The sequence below is a fragment of the Anticarsia gemmatalis genome, chromosome Z (assembly GCF_050436995.1).
Source record: "Anticarsia gemmatalis isolate Benzon Research Colony breed Stoneville strain chromosome Z, ilAntGemm2 primary, whole genome shotgun sequence".
NCBI lineage: Eukaryota > Metazoa > Arthropoda > Insecta > Lepidoptera > Erebidae > Anticarsia > Anticarsia gemmatalis.
This window is the reverse complement of record NC_134776.1, coordinates 8,432,381-8,452,666: the sequence shown is the minus strand read 5'-3', so window position 1 is coordinate 8,452,666 and position 20,286 is coordinate 8,432,381. Positions and strand designations below refer to the sequence as shown.

The following is a 20,286-nucleotide window of genomic DNA, read 5'->3' as shown; positions in this document are numbered from 1 at the left end:
ATAGTCTTGCAGGTAGCGATTCTGATAAGACATTCAAATTGATAACTTTAATCTAAATAAAACGTGCCAACATTGTACAACTAGGTATATAAATTGTGTAAAATTCCCTTCACAGAGAATTGCAATATCTGTATCATAAAAGCACTATTAACCTCAGTTTATTTAAAAAGGCCACTGTCGGGCATTAGATGATATTGCGACATTAAATAACAAATACTTGATAAATGGACGGCCGCGGTCCACCCGAGATGTAATTTATTCACTGTGTATTGTTGTTGTGTATACAATATATGTACATAATAGACACAATACACAAATCGGTGATGTCACCGGCCACACACATGTTCATGCGAACAACATTTTGCCATTTACAATCACAATAATAGCGGCTATTTTATTTTAAATCTGTTATTTTTACATGTCTCTATTGTACTCTATTTAGTGAGCTGTCGACAAATAGTCACAAGTAACCGGGTAACGAGAAAATGAGTAAATTGCGTTCAGGCATTTATCATAATTACTGGCATTAAAGTTACGTAAGCAAACATCTCTCTAACCAGCCTTGTCCAATTCTACCTGTACACACTTGAGTGGGCATGCAGAATCGCTTTATGTATTCATGTGCAATTTATCTAGTTAATCTGTATTAGCATACATTGATGTAATGTTTTATTGTTAGGATGTAATCATGCGCACACTGTTGCATATGGTTTTAATGAAATTTGGTTGATGTTTACAGCACGGAGAGCGGTTGGGATAACCCGTTCCGTCCCGACGGCGACCTGAGCCGCGAGGCGGATGAGATAGTGTCTCTGATCAAGGGCGGCAAACCGATCACCCCCACACCGCCGCCCGCCGCCGTGCCACAGCTGCCTGTCTGCGACGAAAAGGAGGAGAAAGTGCATGTGAATAATGTAAACGTAAGTCATTTATTCAGTCATTTCATTTTCCAAGTAAATTCAATTCGTCGATTATACTTTCATGGTATTCATTTATTCTGTCCAGTGCAATGTTAAGGTAGCTCGTCGAGACACATTAACACTGCGGTTAGAAACTGAAAGTGATATAGAATAAACTTATTTTGATGTGTTGCGTGTTTAAAGAATGTTTGTCCACTTGCAGGCTAACGCTCCATCGTCGCCTCAGACAAAAGTGGCAAGCCCAGTGCAGCAGAGCACTCCGAAGGCAATGAACGGCACGAAAAACGGTTCCGCGAGCGAAGTGCGCGCGAACGCTGGGCACGTGGAGGTGCAGCGCGCGCTGCCGCAGGAGCCGCAGCAGCCCGAGCACGTGACCATCCGCAAGAAGCCCAAGTGCAAGTGCTGCGTCATCCAGTAACTGGCTCGCTCTTCTCACACCGGTAACACGCTATGCTTCACCACGGCGTACTGCCTACCTTGGTGTTTACTCGGTGCTAAGTATTTCACTTCAAAACATGTTTATGTTCACTGAAATATTTCTACAATCATAGGTACTATTTACAAAACTAGGTTCATCGTACCTACTATTTACAAATTCATCGCGAGTATGGCAGCTATTTTTGTGTAACCTTTACATGTCGTGTTAGTTTCACAGCATTCGATTGAATACCTATATTCTGTGTAGGTAGCAGTTATTGTATCTGTTATCATAAATGTTTTTGATAATTTTATGTACTAAGTTTTAATCAAATTGTATTAAGGTACAAACATGAAAGTATTTATTTTGTTTAGCTAGTCTGAGGAAAAATTTAGTTTGAGATGTTGATTAGTTGTCAGACTATTTGAAATAATTGTTTGTAACTTCAAGACGATGTGCACTGAGTGCAACTGACGCAGAATAAAGATTTGATTATTTGTAGAGAATCTCACGGTAAAGCTTCGGCGCATGAGAGAGTTAATGTTGAAGAAGCTCCTATTATATCAAAGTAAAGCAGCTAAGATGTTATTTCCCACTTTTGCTCATTTGAATCGATTGACATATATAGAGAAATATCATAAACCTTGAAAAGTAATAATTTATTTAAAACTGTTACTTTAAGAGTTGAATCTGTGTTGAATAATATTAAAATACATAATTTAAATGTATATTTTTATATTCTTTATTTATAAAAAGTATTATAAACCATACAAATTGTATAATCGATTATCGACGATATCATTGATTGTAATAGATAATTGGACAGATATATTTGCCATGTGTCTGTGCTGCTCACGAACATTGTTCACGGAACGTGTCCGTCACGGCGGTTCACTGTGTGTTACTGTTTCGGCTATTTCTATCATATTTACTAGTGCCGTGACGACTGTCTGTGGACACTTGGACAGTGTTCGTGCGTGGAGACATCCCTATGAAAGCCTATAGTTAATGTGTAGGTAAATGTTATAACTGTTATTATTAATAAAGTAGCCTCCTACATGATTCCACGCTTGCGTCCAGTAGTGTTGACACGACCTTTTTAAACGATGACGATATTGTGGTTACTAAGCAGCTGATGAGATAATTTTAAATGAGCCTACTTAAATTACATATTTGTTGTACAGAATCAACAAGACTGTATTTATTTGCTAATTATACTTGGCAGCATATTGATTAACTGGTTAGTGAATATGTGACGAGCTGATACTAGACACAGTTACTGCCTATAGCGTGTATAGCGTGTGTAGTAGCACTGTTTGTAGTGTGAGCTCGCGGGGAGTGAGCCAGTCATTTGTATACATGACGAATTTGATTATATAAGCTAGTTTCTGCTGAGAAATAGGTTTAATAAAATTATATTAATATTGATGGGCTATTTTCCTTATAAACCAAAAATTTAACGAAATTAAAACGACTTGTATTATAAATTACTATAAACAGACATCGGCAGGACAGTGTTCAGGAAAGGATATAGTTAGTAATGTGTATAAAATCGATAGGTCCCAAAAGGAATAGAGTTTTTTAAGGTAGCTAGACGTAATTAGTGAGGAAATAGGATATCTGCGTTATAAACTTCGTTATTAAACAGATAAATTATTTTTGACTTTTGTTTAGGTTTTCGTATTTTGTAGGTGAAGCTTAGGGATGCTGTTGAAGAGCGCCGCGGATGAGTTTAGTGATAGCGCAACAAAACGAGATTGTGTGAGCCTCGCGGGTGAATTCGTTGACGCTACGTCTAGTAGATTCACCATTATATCGCTACTGCGCTACGATGTCTGTTGTCCGTTTAACGATCAATGTTTTTAAATAAAGTCATTCATTACCTTTAAACTTTGCATAACGGACTCACCTGCGCGGCTGCCGAAATAGAAACAAGATAACCAAAATAATGTCGTACTCCATGTCCACCTATAGCAAGGCTTGGCATTCTTCACTATTGCAGTATAATAGCTTTGTAACGCCATTATTGCATCTATGTGTCCGTGTTAAAGTTAATACATTATAGTTAAATGTTTCCATAGAAGAGTTAACGAACTGATAAGTAAATCTATATGCACTAGTCTATTAGGTGTCTATTTTCTCTATGGCCAAGCTACAGGTGGCTCATCTCATTGTAGAAATTATGTATGAGATTTCCATTACACATTTTGTTGTTCTACATTAGGAGGCTTTCCTATTCAGCCCCAATTTTTTAAATCTCATATATTTCTATAAGTGCTTGTTAACATCTTGTTATTTTTTTATTACGTCATACTTTTAAGTGCGTTTATTCGGGCACAAAATTATGTTTTTAATATATTCCTGTGTCGTAACGAGTACCGGAGTAATAACATTGCGTTATGTGTGGTACGTTGTTTTGTTCTCACAACACGTACGGTCAAGTTCATCGTCGTCAGTTTGTGTTGGTATCATCCAGGTGCCATTGTCCGGGAAATGACGTGCTTCATAACATTTATTTAAATTACAACGGAGTTATGACCACCATATGAATAGTTTCTTGAAAAATATTGAACAACATCCATAGTTCTCAGCTGAATATAAAAGTCTACCGCAAAAAAAATGTAGACCATTCATGCGATAAGACAGCGCTCTTTCCGTCATTTTGTATTTACTACCTGATACGTAATGACAGCGAATGCATCAAAATACTACCACTTTCTAGTTCTATCTAAGAGACGCTTATCAGGCAGTAAAAGCTGCAGAAAATAATATCTATCACCCAAATGATGGTATCCACAGTAGACAAAACATTCCATCATACAGGATTTTTCCATCTGCCTGTTAGAATGAATAACTAAATACTCCTTCCAAACATTCAAATACAAAGTGTAGTCGTATCGTCGTAAATGGTATAGTAAGGCGCGTCACTAGCTCGGCTACAATGTGCACGAGTCGCGTTGACCGGTCTAGCAGTATTATTGTTCACTCAAGCGACGTACCCACCATCCCTCAATGTTATCACTCTCGTATATTTTCGTGTAATTATGTAATTATACGTATGTATTAGTCAATAAATAAAATTTTCGTACCTAATATCACCTTTTAGGATTCCAATTGACGAAAGTATGTTCCTTAATAAAGTTTTTTATTTCTAAGTAAAATACTGGCATTAAGGTTTCATATTTCTTACTGTAGTGTTCCAAACGGTGACCAACTAAATTCATCGATGTTCAAGGATTATCTCCTTTATGCGATATATACCTTATTATTACATGATTCTATATCAATATGGAGTATCTTCTTATTTTCCATAATTTACGTATTACCTAGCCGTTATTTGTAATACAGACCTAAAATGACATTATATTTGTATAAAATCTTTACTTTCTATTATTATTGTCAATGAATATGTACAAATTGATTACATTGTAATTATTTATATTAAATCTTTAAAGGCGAACTACGGTGTTATTATTTTTCATTACATAACCTACGTCATTTTACAGCAAGTGTTGAAGTAACCCACGGCTTGCCACGGCCTAGCTAGTTATTTAGATACAATAAATCAAGATACCTGAACAACTGAACTGTCTGAACTAATGAGTGGGGCTACTGACGTAAATGAGCGTCAAGAAAATACTTCATCCTTATTATAATTACTAACCGAACTGTGTTTCACCAAAAATTCCAGCAGTTCCAGTTATCACCAGCCAGTTACACATAATTATATCGACATAAGTACGCCAAATTAGATTAACATTAGAAGACTAGATAAAACACACTACTAAAAGAGATTTGAGAATTCTTTAGTTTTGGATAGGACAATAAAAAATAGAAAGTTTATAAACATAGGGCAAATAAAATGTAAATATCAAGTCTTATAACTTTATTAGGTATATATTATGATCCATGGTGGATAATATTGACACATAATATTGGATTACAGTAAATCTTTAACATTAAGTAAACAGACACAGATACGAATGCGATTTATTCGCGAGTAAATCTCTATTACATCTTAAGCAAGGAAAACATGACACATCAGATTTATTAATATTTAGGCTAGTTATGACAATCTTTGTTTAGTTGATAGAAAATAATTATCAGAATACGGCATAATAAAAATTGATCACATCTTTTAGTATGATCCGAGTTGCATAATAGTTGAAATTGTGACATGAAACGTCAAATTAACAATTTTATATTTTCTAGGTTAAAGCAAAATGCTATGCACCTTATGGTGTCTTACTTGATGTTCACTATCTTATTCGTGATCTTATCCCATATCTAGTAGCTTCAGCATAACATATTTCTTCTCTTTACTTATCTCTATCAGCCTTCAACTCTGTCTAATCCACTTTCATGCCTACTTATAGAAGTAATTTACCGATATTTATTAGCCAAATATTCTACATTCGTTGGTCTTTTTAGGATTTTGACTGAATGGTGTATTTTATAGTGTTTACTGTTACACCCTGCATTGACCATTCTTTTTCCGTCTTTCTACGCCATCATAAGACTAGCTGTTTGACACCTTCCATTATTACTGCATTGTGATCAAGGTTACAAGCACATTTGCCGTATCACACCATTATGTCATTACTATACTTAATAGTGAAATTTTTAAGATTTCATCCTACTTTAAAGAACATCAATGTTTTCAATTTTCTCACTTTATTCTAAGCTACAGAAATATACGGGGTTATTTTCGTTGGTCCCGTGTAGTAGGGGGCGAGCACACTGTATGACGAGCCAATCCTCCAACCCCGGACTACTATTGAGACTATTCCTACAGAAAGCAGAAAATCTCAATAGTACTTAAACCGACTCGGGAATCGAACCCGAGAGCTCGTGTGCAACAGTTGCATACGCCCCGTGTTACAGGGGCATATAAGTGAAAACAGCTCCAGTGTATTTCAAACAAAACATACTAAAGATTGTCATAGATTTCTGTAGTGTGCGTCAAAATGGGCGGTCACCATTCATAAAAATGCAATTCAGTGTTAATTTTTCTGAAACTGTTGTCTTTTATAAAACAATTACTACCTTAAGACAATTTGGTACGAAAATGGCCCTGTTATTTTAAAAAAGAATAAAAGGTTTTGATTATTTTACTAAACGCATATTTTATAGGAACAAAAGAAAATAATAATGAATGGTGACTAATTCCGACGCACTCTTATTTCTATTAAATATTATTACAATCATAATGAATATTATACGAGTAACTATTATTTTATGGAGTTTTTCTTGGCATATGAGAGAATATTGCGGTAACATTTATATATTTATAACCGTTCATAGAACTGGTTAAATTACTTAACTTTCTAACGCTACAATTAGATCAAGTTACAGATTTTTTCACTGTTATATTACTAATGTCAATAGTTCAAATTCTTAACAGTTCAGATATGTTATTATAATTTTGTTGACGAACTATCGCATGTTGTCTTGTTCATGACATTTGAGTAGTTCGTTGTGAATCAAATCATCTGAGTAGAGTACTGTTTAAGAGATTGTTGTTGGGTATACATAAAGTGACCATAGTTGCTGCTGTCGGGAATGTTTCATTGTCAAGCTATCCCTGGAGTCTCCTGCGACAAGAAAATGTCACACTACAAGTGACATTCTAATTCTGTCACGGGAATTAAGTCCCGTTTTAGAGGGACGAAGTGCGTTGTTTGAACTAAATTCCGTCTTACAGGGTTAGAGCATGTTGTTGATTTTAAAAACAAGTGACGATCGTTTCTTAGTCACTTGCTAGTGTTCTGGCTATATTTCTAAGCAGTTTGTGATCTACTTTCTTAAATGCAGTCGCGCGGATTGAAGTGGTCTTCCGTTGATCAAAATATTTTAAAAATCCTGCTTCGATCCTGGTCACATTACGTATACAGTATATTAGACTTATTTTAAAAGATCTATGTCCTTAATATAATTATATTATCATAGTAATCGTTGAATATCTCTGAGCTATAGTGTAATTTTGTATGTGTTTATCAAATTTTAATAAGTAATTCGTCGAAATGTGAGCCTGAAAACCGTATAATTTAACTTCAATCAACGTCAGCTAGGTGTTGTCTGGCCAGTATGTTCCAAGTGTTCAGTGATGTGTTTGATATTTGTTTTCGTATTACATTACTAACATCACATACATACAAGTGAAGTTTTTTACAATTTAATATAATTTATAGTCAGTACGTATACATATTACATTTAATATCATTCTACGATTACATTAACATTACGAGTACAAAATAAATGTTCTATAAGTTCGAGTGGGACCTGGAGGGAAAGTAATTCTAATAGTATGTCTATGAAGAATTTGCACAGTAGTGGGACGACAATGGGTTACATTTATCTATTTAACAGTAAGGCTGATGTAATTGCATTAAATAATAATTGAATCCATCGGGTTAGGGACTATCGTATTGTTTAATTCAAAAATATAGTTTGAACGTATTTTAAAAGCAAATCAACTCATTTATATTAGAGTAGACTTTCGCTTTTAAAGTTACTTAATGTTTATAAGCAGGTATGAGTAAGTATACCTACTTATTTGTACAAAATAATGATAAGTATATGAAACTCTATCTCCAACGTCTGCCATACTTTTCCTCCAGATGTTGTCGAACTTGCCCTCCTCTCTATTGTCTTGGAGATTAAGTAACGAGTTAATATCAGTGCTTTGAGCAAATAATAAGTTATAAACTATGAACCCTTTAGGGAACTTAATAAACAATAATGATAAAATATATTCGAGTAGTTACTTTCTATAATAAAGCAACAATAACAGGCAGAAACTTATAAATGATTTCATCTGAATATTTCGAAACATATTTTGTTTGCAACTAAAATGCTCGCTTATGGGATCAGGTAACTACTGTTTATGGCAAAAATTATAATTTACGCAATCAACGTATTCTTGCTAAATTGACAAAACGCTACATTTAACTTAAGTGTAACACTTACTCTAGTAATTGATATTTAGTAATTCGGGAGTAAATTGATAGCAATTTACATAGGCCTTACGATAAATACTTAAAGTAAATAATAATTATGCTAACCTCTAACACTTATATAATGGAAAATAGTTTATCCAAAAGTTACATCAAAATGTCTTTTATAGTTAAACAACACCAAATGTATATAAATGCACAGTAGAAGTATATTGTAATTGAAGACACAGACGTCAATAAAGAGAATATAAAAATATGTGGCGCGATGTTTACCGGTTCTGTGATATCTCCAAAGCTTTGTTCAAGATGAGCGACACGTCCATCGGCGGGAAGTTCTGCAGCAGCTTCACGTTCGAAGCGAAGTCAGCGGTCAGCAGATCCTCCCTCACCAGCCTGGAAACCAATTAAAAGTTACATCGTTACAATAAGTACAATTAAACTAATTTTCAGAACTGATTCGGTATTAAGTATTTTGATGAGTTTTGCCAACGTCTCATTATGTGCCCTAACTAACAATTTTTCCTTTCTGATATTGGACCTATGCCTAAAAAACTCAGTTTATAAAACACCTCAGACCGTGATGACCGTAAAAAGGCCTCTTTTTATCTAAGTATATAGTAAATTAAATATCACGTGCAACGTCCAAGCATACATAGTATAATAATAAATTTAAATGCATATAAATGTAACAAATAAAGAGCAACTGATGTATAAATGTACAACGGTGTACAAACGTAGCAATCAATTGTAATGGCTTATTTGAACGCACGACAATCACGCTGTGCGCGAAGAACGCACTCATGTTACAAGGAAGTTGATTCGCGTACAATCAATTTAAGCCCAAGAGGGATATATCAATATGTGGTACGCGTTACCGTTTACTAAAGTGTTGTATTGTCATAATAATAGTGCATTTTATAGTGTGCACAGGGATAACCACCGGATTGTGTAACCATACATTTTAGAAAGATTAAAGTCGTCTGAAAAGGCCTCTACGTGTTGGCTTCGGCCCCACGCACGCCTTCCAAATGCCCGGGACTCTGTAGTCCCGAGATAAAAACAGGACGTACAAATAATAATACGTGGATAACGTTGTGGGCTACACATTTGCATAAGAAATAAGAAAAGTGTGTAACAAAACTAACTAAACTAAACTAATTGACAAAAATGACAATTTATAAATAGTAACATTTCGAAACATGTGCTTCGTATATGCTCGTTTGGAGGAGGTAACGTGGTCACTCCGCAATAAAAATTTGGCCGCGTGAGCTGGGCTCGAATCCCACCCAGGACAAATGTTTGTGATAAGAACGAGTATCTGTTCTGAACCTGGTTGTTGATTAATCTATATAAGTTTATATTTAGAAGTATGTAAGTTATTCGGTTACCATATAAGCTCTGCATAGTTCGGTATCAAATCATGAGTGAGTAGTCCAAAAATTACTTATTTTTATATTTAGGTTCAGACGTTTTGTCACTTATTTTCGGTTTTACCACATCTGGATAAATATTGATTAGCCTATCAAGTCAACATCAGTCGAGAACATATCCACAAGTCTCAGGATATAGAGATAAGTAAAAATAACTGGTCCTTAGAATTGTTACAGATACATTTAATTATTTATCGACATACACTATGAAATCCAGTGAGAATAGTTGCCAAGAAATTCTTAGCCACACTTTTTACTTGCACCAGTACTTTAAATTTTTTTGGATAGGCATTAAAAAATTTTTGTAAGTACTGCAATTGCTTTTGACAGTAAATTGCATAAAAATATTTGCACATTAGATTGGAGTTTAAAATCTGTGAGTTAAAATACCAAACTAGCAACAATTTCCGTCGAACCGTAGTAAGGTAAAGGTAAATATTTATCTGATCAGATCTATTTATACATATTAGTTATTTACTTACAAGATCATCGCGCAGCAGATGTGCAGTAGGAAGTCGAAGCGCTGTGCGTCAGCGAACATCGAGTCCCAAATACGCTCCACGTCGGGCAGGGAGAATTCCTGAGAGAGCAGTAGTGTGAGCCACCTGTAAATAATATTAATATGTATAATTGCGTAGTTGATTGGGTTAACGAAAAGTTATTATACTCGTACTCGTAAAAGTCGTTTTTTAGACGGGAAAATATTTGGAATTTTTTTTTTCGGTAGTTTTCGTAGGATTTCTCCAGACCTGGCCATGACAAAAATTCATGGTCATATCTGAAAACTAGACACTTGGAGCTACAATTTGCTTTTTTTATTTTTTCTGTACGACTGTTTTCCTCGGAGTTACAGCTTGTTGAAAATCACCCAAAAATTTGTTTTTTTTTATATCCCTTAATTTTTGTGACTAGTGTAAAATGTGTTTTTGACATTTCATAAAGAGTAGCTGATTTGACTGTTAGGCAACTACCGTATTGTACAACATGCGTAGACTTTGTTGGCTTATTAGGCTTGCTACAAATATATACGGTTCGGCATTAATCGACATAACAGAATAGGTGTAGATGAACCCGACCGGCACAAGCCGAACAAGTGAATAGAGTCTGTTTTGTTGTTCGATAAATATTGCTGGAAAAAACGTGCTTTTTAGTGTCTCAAACTACCTTTTCACTAAGGAATAGAGGCCTTACGTTGAAATTTCGTTTGTTTCTTTTCACATTTCCATACGTTATAAAACGCTGGTCGAACTAAGATTCTTACACAATAGTTTGACCGGCGTTTATAAGACATAGAAATAGAGCAAAGATATAAGACATGCTTATCCGATACTGCTTACCCCGTATCAAAATAAAATAGAGAAAGGTCCCAAACGAACATTTTCAATATTTTATGAAATTTCGTTTTCGTATTTAGTAATATTTGCCTGTTCAAGAGATAAAAAGAGTTATTTTTGTATATAAAAAACCGATAGTAGTAGGAATGTAAATGGTAAATTCGTTGCCATAGTGTTAGCGGCTTCGTAATGTGCACACTGTTTGTTTACGATATGCTGATGGACGGTTACAAGATTTTGCTTTTAATCTGCGATGTTTGTGAGTATGAGAGTTTTATGTATGAGTCATACTAACCTAGAGAGAGAAAGAAGCAAACTTCTCTGATTTATAGTATAAGTGTAATTTCAAGACTCCTGTTTTCAAGTTGTATTGAATTGCTGTTCTAAATCATAACTATATTGTTGCTCTTCTGTGGAAATTATACAAAATCCCGCGGCAAAATGCCCTTTAGTCTACCAAATATAAATTCAAATTCAAAATATTCTTCATTTCGTAATCTTCGTACAAAGTATTTGAAATAGTCACATATTTTATTTCTCTTTTCCGTTTCGGTAAAGCTGCTTGCTCGTGAGAAACGGCAAGAAACTCACGGCTTGCTCTTTTATATCTACACAAAAGTAATTTTGTTGTAAAATATATACAAAATTACAAACACATGTAAAATAGAGCAGGTATGTAACATACCTGAAGCTGTAGTACTGAGGGCGTAGCTCTTGTTTCTCGAGCAGGTTGTAGACGGCGGGGTCGTTCTTCTTGACGATCTCGCCGAGCTTGCCCATCACGTAGTTGATGCCGCTGTCAGACTCGTCCAGAGTGCGGATGAAGAAGTCACGGATCTCCGCCATCAAGTTCGTGAAGCAGAAGAAACAATCCGCTTCGGCGTGTTCTAATAACAATTACAAGTGCCGAAATGATAATTAACATATAAGATTAATTGATGTTAATGAATGTATGGAGTATAAAATGTATTGAATGTTTTCCCGCACAGCTAATTAAATTAGCATTGGATATAATTGCGCTGCGATAGCATAGACTAAACACACGCGCAGCAACAACAGCGGATACAGCAGTTGCGCATTCAAAACTTACAGACTCCCAAAACCGTTTGTTTACTCACTTCGGTACTCTTTATCAGGGTCAATGGCGAATGCATGGTAGATGGGGCCAATGATCTCGTTCATGCCCTGCACGTAGCCCTGGCCAGGGTTCAGTTTGGCGTAGAGGAACAACATGCGTTCCACAACCTCCCAGTGAGCCTCACAGCCCTCATTCAGAGGGGCGTAGTCGCCGCTGTTCACGCTGTCCGATCTACGGTTCTCGTTGCTTAGCTATAACAAAACAATATCAATGTAAAATATGTTTTTAGATTTATTTTTACCAAGACAAGCGAGGTAATTGAGTAGCAATTAATGATCAAATTAATGCTACTTCGACCTTTCGATCGCAAGTCTAACATTTTGGCCACGGGACTTAACGCCTTTCTGAAGGTTTAACATTTTACATCAAAATTTGTAAAAGATTATTTTCAGCTTCGAAAAAATAGGTAGGTATGGTTGTACACGGTAATCAGATTCATAGTAGACGACACACAAAATACTTTTAGTAGTTTAATAATTTGAATGAGATAAGTATTGTGTGTGTATAAATCAGTTGTTTGACCTATCACCTTCTTAGCAGATAATTTTACGCGTCCATAGCCAGTTGCGCTTACCGATCAGTGTAAACGATCAGTGGGTCAAACAAACTTTGGCGCGGAGATTGCACAGATGGGTAACCGGATAGTGGTATTTGAACTGGGCGTCTCCGTGCTTCGGAGGCGACGTAAAAAGTTGGTCTACTAAGACAACAGTGGTTAAGCCAGTGCAGAAGCCTTCGGGCGGCTTGAACAACTTTGACCCTAGGTTGACGACTAACTGTAGCTGATCGAGCTGATATATTTCTATGTTCTCTGAACGAATTCACAAAGGCCACATATTGTGTAATAAGTAATACTATTAGCAAATAAGAATTATATATTGTAACTCCTCTAACGCATTAGTCTAGTGATGAATAAATAAATAAATAAATAAAATAAATAAACTATACGATAAGGATAAGTAGATAGTTACCTTGGCGACGCCCAGTCCGCGACGCTCCAGCGTGGAGTACTTGAGCACGGACTGCTCCACGCGCTTGTGAAGCCTCTTCACGCCGTTGCTGTTCACTATCTACAATTGTAATATACTCATTAGAGCCTGTACAGACGAACTGTTTGACCAACTTTTTTTGTCCTTCGTATTATATTTAATTTTATACTGGTTTATAAGGTGAGGAAAACAAGATGTTAAAAGTTTAGGTTATATTATTCGTGATTTGGGGATTCTAATTTGAGAGAAGAAGGCTATTCGTTATGGGAAAAAGGCGTGAATTCTGTATGTATGATTTAGGAATTTTGGGACCCGCAAAGACCCTCGTCTCCCACTCTTGTCTTCGAACAAAGTTATCAGAGTCATAATATTTTATTATTAGCATGTAAATGCTTTTTGGATGTATAGATATAAAACTAAGACAAATGAACTAAGCACAGGCGATAATCGAACTCGTATAACCGGTTGTAACTAGTATTACGTGAATAAAAATAAGCTTGAATTTAAATGCACAGGTTTTATTAGGAGGACTAAATTGAGACTTAAAAACACGATACATTAATCAGTAGACATTTAGACAAGCTGTTTTGCGGTTTCACACGCGGGTGATGTGATATCTCAGCTTCTATTTTTCTATTAAAAATACACATAGCGATTCGTATGAATGTGAAAGTGGCTACGGCAAACAAATACATTTTTATAATTTGATAGCCTCCCGGCCACAACTTGCCCGCGTGTAAGTTCACCCTTTTCGGGGTGGAATTTCCCAAAATCCTCTCTTAGTGCTCCTCTACACTTCCTAAGGAATTTTTGTACCAAATTTCAATTTTCAATGCACAGTAGTTTTGGCTATGCGTTGTCCATCAGTCAGTCAGTAACTGAAGAGTTTTATATATATTGAAGATTATTAGACTTGTTTCAACTGTTATTTATTCTGTGCTGTTATTTAAAAAGACCAAAAACTATACTTTCGAAAACTTTACGTTAGACTTAATATTAAAACTAAACGTTAGAGACTTGATAGATTTAGTTCTCTATAAATAATTGGATAAAGCCTAATGGTTCTCTTACCTCAGCGCAAGGGAACTCGGTAGCCGACTGGAAGAATGATATATCTGGGCAGAGCCGGCGCACGTCTTTGTCAATCTGCAGCAGCACCTCGTTGTCCTTGAAGTAGGTGCTCCAAGAGCTGTCAGGACTGATGTTCAGTGGGTGATCGGTCGGACCACCGGGCGATACGATTATCTCATCTAAAACAAATAAAGAATGTATAAATGAAACGTTGGTGCATTTTCATTCCAACAATATCTTTTTTTTGACAACTCTTGCACTAAGAATTGCTCTTGTTTCCGGGGACTTCTACAGACAACGGACACAAAGTAGAAACAGACCCGAAACAATTATTTGTGGATCGCACAAATAATTGTTCCGTGTGGGATGAACCCTCCCGACGCAACGGTAGCGGCGTGGAGACCTAAACCACTTCGCCACAGTGGCAGTACTTTGTGTATAACAGGTGTGATATTTGAAATAAATAGAATTTATTATTTAAATATTTCACGAGGCCGTCTTAGAAAGACAGACACAGATCTTATCGTTAATGTTGTTCGTAACCTTCGGGCACATATGACAATATTTATGAATGTGAATAAAGCAAAAATCTGCCTACTGCCTTGAAAATATTAAGTGATCTAAATTATATGCATTAATGTGTATTTATTTTATCAGAAGAAAAAAGAATAGTTTTATGTAACTCAGCCGTCTTAGATGCTTATATGATGTAAAGCATGTGGAAGAGATTTGATTTATATTTATTTTATTTTATTCTACGATTTCACGTGGAAAGAATTGCCGGTTAAACATGTTCTATATAAATTCGGAGTATAAAAATAACATTTTAACAATTAACAATCATAGTTACTTAACATAATATTATGTTACTGTGAAACCGTAAAACTGATACAGAACAAGATCGTTTAACATACATTAAAATCATTTCAACCCCGTGGGGCAGGATTACTAAGGAAATCTTCATTTTTAGCCAAATTTCATGATTCCGACTTCTATAGTTTAGGCTGTGCGATGATTATATTTATAGTGAAGTAACTTCTTCCATAGCCAGTTGTGCTCACCGGCCGGTAAACGATCTGTGGGTTAAGCAACCGTTGGCGCGGTCATTTCATAGATGGGTGACCGTATAGTGGTATTTGAACTGGGCGTCTACATGCTTCGGAGGGCACGTAAAAAGTCGGTCCCGGCTGTTATCTACTAAGGTAACAGTCGTTAAGCCATGTCAAAGGCCTTCGGGCGGCTTGAACAACTTTGACACTAGGTTGACCACTGACCATTCACCATACGATAAGAAGAAGTGAAGTAACTAACAAACATACATCAATACAACTTCATAGATTTCCGCGTTTATTCCGTACTTACGATAGATATTTATATGGATTACTTAACCGGCTAGTAACACGATCCCTAAGTCGGTAGTGTTATTGTTTCACATAGAGATTGAATTTCAAATACTCTTTAAAAATGGCTGTTGAGCCACTGTATAGTATTGATTTACTTTACGTCAGCATTTGTGGTTGTAAATGTATACTTTTGTTGCTCAGCTAAATATGAATACCTATGTAGGTATGTAGTAAGTTTTATTCCTTGCCTACTTGTTAAAGTATTACTTCGCTACAAATAGATTATGCTTTTGGTATGACGAGTTGAGAAGAGAATGAGAATAGTTTGTTACTGCACGCCAAAGAGATTGTTTCATTTACCCCCGGTTTCTGTGGTACATTTAGCGGTAGTTTATCTATTCAATAGCGCTTAAACTCATAAAAAAAACGCTATTGAATAGATAAACTACCGCTAAATGTACTCAGAAACTGATGGCTAAAGAATTTTAAGCTAAGCACTAAAATTATTATTCATTATTCATTCTTAATCATGAAATCGCGAAGTCTTAGTAAACTTTTTAAGGATATAAATGGTTGTCAACTAGTTTTGAAAGATCTAATAGTGATATAATCCAAAATTGATCAAAGGCATAATTATGATAAACTGTTAGCTACCTATTAGCTTTGCTTTTCGATGATATAATTTGATAAATCTATTGGCTACTATTGCATTAGTAGTGTCACATATTGTGTAATCTGGTTGTAATTACAAATTGTTGATTGAAATCTCAGGCTTCATTTCATGACATATCAACTTCTAAGTTATAATTGCAACATCATGCATCTATGATAATCGTCACTCGTCTATTTCCTAACTGCACGCTTGGCGCAGTGGTTAACGTAACCACGCCGCAATAACCGTAGCGCCACGTATGGCGGGTTCGAATCCCACCCGGACAAATATTTGTGTGATGAGCACGCGTATTTGTTCGGAGCCTGGATGTTAATTTATCTGTATAAGTATGTATTTAGAAGTATATAAGTATGTTTATCAGTTATATAGTTGCCATAAGACAAACTCTGCTTAGTTTGCAATCAAATGACTGTGTGTGAATTGTCCCACAATATTTATTTATTTATATGAGACAGTAGTTCTTCATTATGATGAAAATTTGTACTGATTTATAGAAAAGTTCTAAAGAGAGACATGTTTAGACTATTTTGTCTTGACATATAACGTTAGTCTTTCCAGGCTGCTGTTGAGACATCAACCTGATGAAGCAGTAAGGTGTCATAATAACTATCAGCGATTTGGGTGTGCTCTGTAGCCGTAACCGTACTATATCCGTATCCGAAATAAACTTAAATCCGTAAAATCCTAAAACGAATATAAGGAGAGTTTTTGTTCGTTTCTTATCACAATTATACATTACTAGCTGACCCGCGCAACTTCGCTTGCGTCCTATAAGGGAGAATGGGTGAAATTTTTCCCCGTTTTTGTAACATTAATTACTGGTACTCTGCTCCTTTTGGTCGTAGCGTGATGATATATAGCCTATGTCCTTTATCGGGTATCAAAATATCTCCATACCAAATTTCATGCAAATTGGTTCGGTAGTTAAGGCGTGATTGAGTAGCAGACAGACAGACAGAGTTACTTTTGCATTTATAATATTAGTATGGAGTATGGAGGATTTATGTACTTCCAGTCAACACGGTTTTATAATAATTTTATATAAACAAAGCCATTCAACGTTTTGATTTTGTAATAACAAACCCTTGCTGATTAATAAGGGTTGTGAAATCCCATGGAAGGGTTGAAATACGGGGTTTTTTAGAAATGATTTTTAATCAATTTATTTAGCGGGTTTTTTGTTGTTTTGCTTTTTTTGAAAGTGATAAAACACAATGTTTGTACCTAGTAATATTATCAAAATTCAAATTCAAATTCAAATTCAAAATTATTTATTGCAACAAACATGGTTCAGAGTTCTTATTTATAATACAGTTTCACATATTTGGCCGTTATAGGGACGCTGCCCCCGCCGCCGCGGCCGGCCCGTACCGTGCCGCAATACTAATATCGTGATATCTCCTAAACTATATGTCTAAATAACACACTGTAAACTGCAAAAATAATCTAAATTAAATGCTCGTGATGATGAACTTACTTATTTTGATAAGGATATATGTATTATTGGTTATATCACCAGTTAAACATCACCCAACGAATTAAATGTTTTTTTAATACAGAAAAGTAGTTTTTGTGACTTAAATAAAAAAGCTGGATATATGTCATCGCGGACTTTTTTGTAGAACTAATAAAGACCAATGTTTTTGCTATACATTGTTCTTACTTGTATCCAACGGTATAAGCGGCGCACGCACAAATGCAATCTTCAATTAGATTTTTTTTCTGACTTCTTGGACATAAATCGCTATAACTCAGCTAATATAGTTTCAATGTATTTCAATTATATATAAAAACCTGTCGGAGAAAATACTCTTTCTATTAGTGAAAACCGCATCAAAATCCGTTGCGTAGTTTTAAAGTTTTATGCATACGAAGGGACTACAGACAAAATGGGCGACTTTGTTTTATACTATGTAGTGATAAAATGTCGATCGGACTATGGTACCAGAATATAAGGCATGCTTATCCGATACTGCCTACTACGTGTCAACATAGAATAGAGAAAGATCATAAACATAATTAAAACCTTCAATATTTTACGAAAATTTCATATGAATAACCGAATTCGAAACTGATGTAATGTGCTCAATATATCAGTTAGAATTTTATATTTGTAACGCCTGTAATAATCTCTATAACATGGGAATAACAATGTTAATGACGAAACGCGGATGTATTATTATATACCTTTACCTACTTTGGGTATAAAAGGCATGATATTATGTATGTATGAAATTGTGAATATTTCCAACTTACCGATGTAGTGCTTGTAGTGCTCCCTCTTTTCAATGAGAGTGGACTCCCATGAGTTCTTCTGGTGAGGAAGATACAGTAGAAGTATCCTCCAAACCAGGGCGCGTAATCCCTTTTCATCTGGAATGCCTGTAGACAATAACAAGATGGCGTTATTCACTTTAAGCCGTGGTACATTTTGAGTAAAACAACTACAGAGTTACCACTTAGTAGGGAGTCTAGTATAGTCACACACAATTTGTCTAGACTAAATATTTCTGGGTAGTTCTAAAATAATATTTATATTTTACGGGCTCCTGTTAGCAGAAAAGGCACACAGATGATCTTAACTAAAAATTTTGAGTAGGTACCAGTTCCAGTCACAAAACCTTGCTTGCCAATATAAATTGGAAAACATGTATAGATATTTTTTTATGTTTGTAATGATCCCTATTGTTTACATAACCAGTATAATATAAATGTGAACGTACCATTGAAGGCGAGTTTCCGCAGCTTCTCGATGTCAATCACTTCCTCCTCCAGGATATCCTCAAAAGCTTTTATCCTGAAACAAAAGAGAATTCAGTGATTACTTTGAAGTAACCTTTAAGCTCTTAATGAAAAACTGTGTGTAGTAAGTAAGTCTAAGTCTTAAGTTTTTCTTTCTATTTAGTCACAGTCAGTTATTTAGTCCACTTCTATATTCATCTTGAGTATAAGCCTCTGTCCTACATTTCTTATGATAGTGCACTTGTATCATCTATTGCAGTATTACATATTATTATTTTACGATGTTGTCCAACTATTAAGTTGTAGGCCTTTTTTATTTCACTTGTTCTATAAGACACAACACTTTAATCAATGCCCCATGTGGAAAAAGTTAACATTAAATAAATAGAATGAAATATTAGAATAGGCTCGCCTTCTATTACTCTGGACTTATGTTGTTATTGGCAAAATGTGGGTATATTTCATACATCTCTGCCTAAACTTTATATTATACTGTAGTTAAAGTAATCATTACATAAAAATTGCAGTACAAAACCTTTAAATTGATTATTTTTCAACAGTTATAAAAAATGGTGAGCGTCTTCCACAAGTCTGGGTTCCAAACCAATATTCATACATTCCTCCTTTTATTCTAGATAATAGAGCTAAAAGATATTTGTAATATAATCTATAGACCAATAAAGATTGTTGCATGTAAATTTGACAACTTTTAAATGTAATAGAACCTAAGCCAATTAAACATTATTATTTTAGTTCCCAATTATTTTATCTATGACATAGATTCATAATATCTTAATATGTAAGTACTTAACATATTTATTTTATTATAATAGGTTTAACATATTCTGACTTCTCAACATGCTTTGCCAAAAGTTATAATTATTATGATAAGTACACATTATCCATTGATAAATTTAGTAATCTGAATAACATATTGTCCTAGATAAAAACGCAAAAGATCTAATCAAAGATGTGCACTCGTATTAAAAGTAATTTTAATCAATATCCATTCACAAAATAACTTTCACAGGTGGAGTACGCCTTTTTTAGCTGTCAGCATGTATCACAATAGTTCGTTGGCAATTGTGTTTCACTGCACACCGTCACATCTTTAACAGATAAGATTCAAGTTACCTTGCTTTGTGTAAACTCATTTTCACAGTTTTATTTACATCAAGTACAATAAACAGAATATAAAAAGTCAAAAAACTAAATCATTGTACTTTATTGACCACTGTCATGTCACTTCACTGAAGGTGGGGGCCTCTCCAG

The 20,286-nt window shown here is 35.1% G+C and overlaps 2 protein-coding genes across 2 annotated transcripts in view; one reads left to right on the top strand and one right to left on the bottom strand.

Annotated features, from left to right (window-relative positions):
* The window catches only part of LOC142986455 (uncharacterized), a 30,518-nt gene extending 25,720 nt beyond the window's left edge, over positions 1 to 4,798 (top strand). Inside the window, exons 6-7 of the mRNA XM_076134968.1 lie at positions 740 to 920; positions 1,123 to 4,798. Coding sequence (XP_075991083.1) covers positions 740 to 920; positions 1,123 to 1,338 — 397 coding nt within the window. The 3' untranslated portion in view covers positions 1,339 to 4,798. The remainder of the gene's footprint in view (positions 1 to 739; positions 921 to 1,122) is intronic.
* A 411-nt stretch (positions 4,799 to 5,209) lies between these two features.
* On the bottom strand, positions 5,210 to 20,286 carry LOC142986252 (TBC1 domain family member 13). Its single transcript, XM_076134645.1, has 9 exons — positions 20,149 to 20,286; positions 18,996 to 19,069; positions 18,529 to 18,654; positions 14,257 to 14,435; positions 13,168 to 13,266; positions 12,177 to 12,387; positions 11,744 to 11,945; positions 10,207 to 10,329; positions 5,210 to 8,687 (listed from the first exon to the last, which is right to left on the bottom strand). The coding sequence occupies exons 1-9, from the start codon at positions 20,166 to 20,168 to the stop codon at positions 8,564 to 8,566; spliced, it is 1,158 nt and encodes a 385-aa protein (XP_075990760.1). The 5' UTR covers positions 20,169 to 20,286; the 3' UTR covers positions 5,210 to 8,563.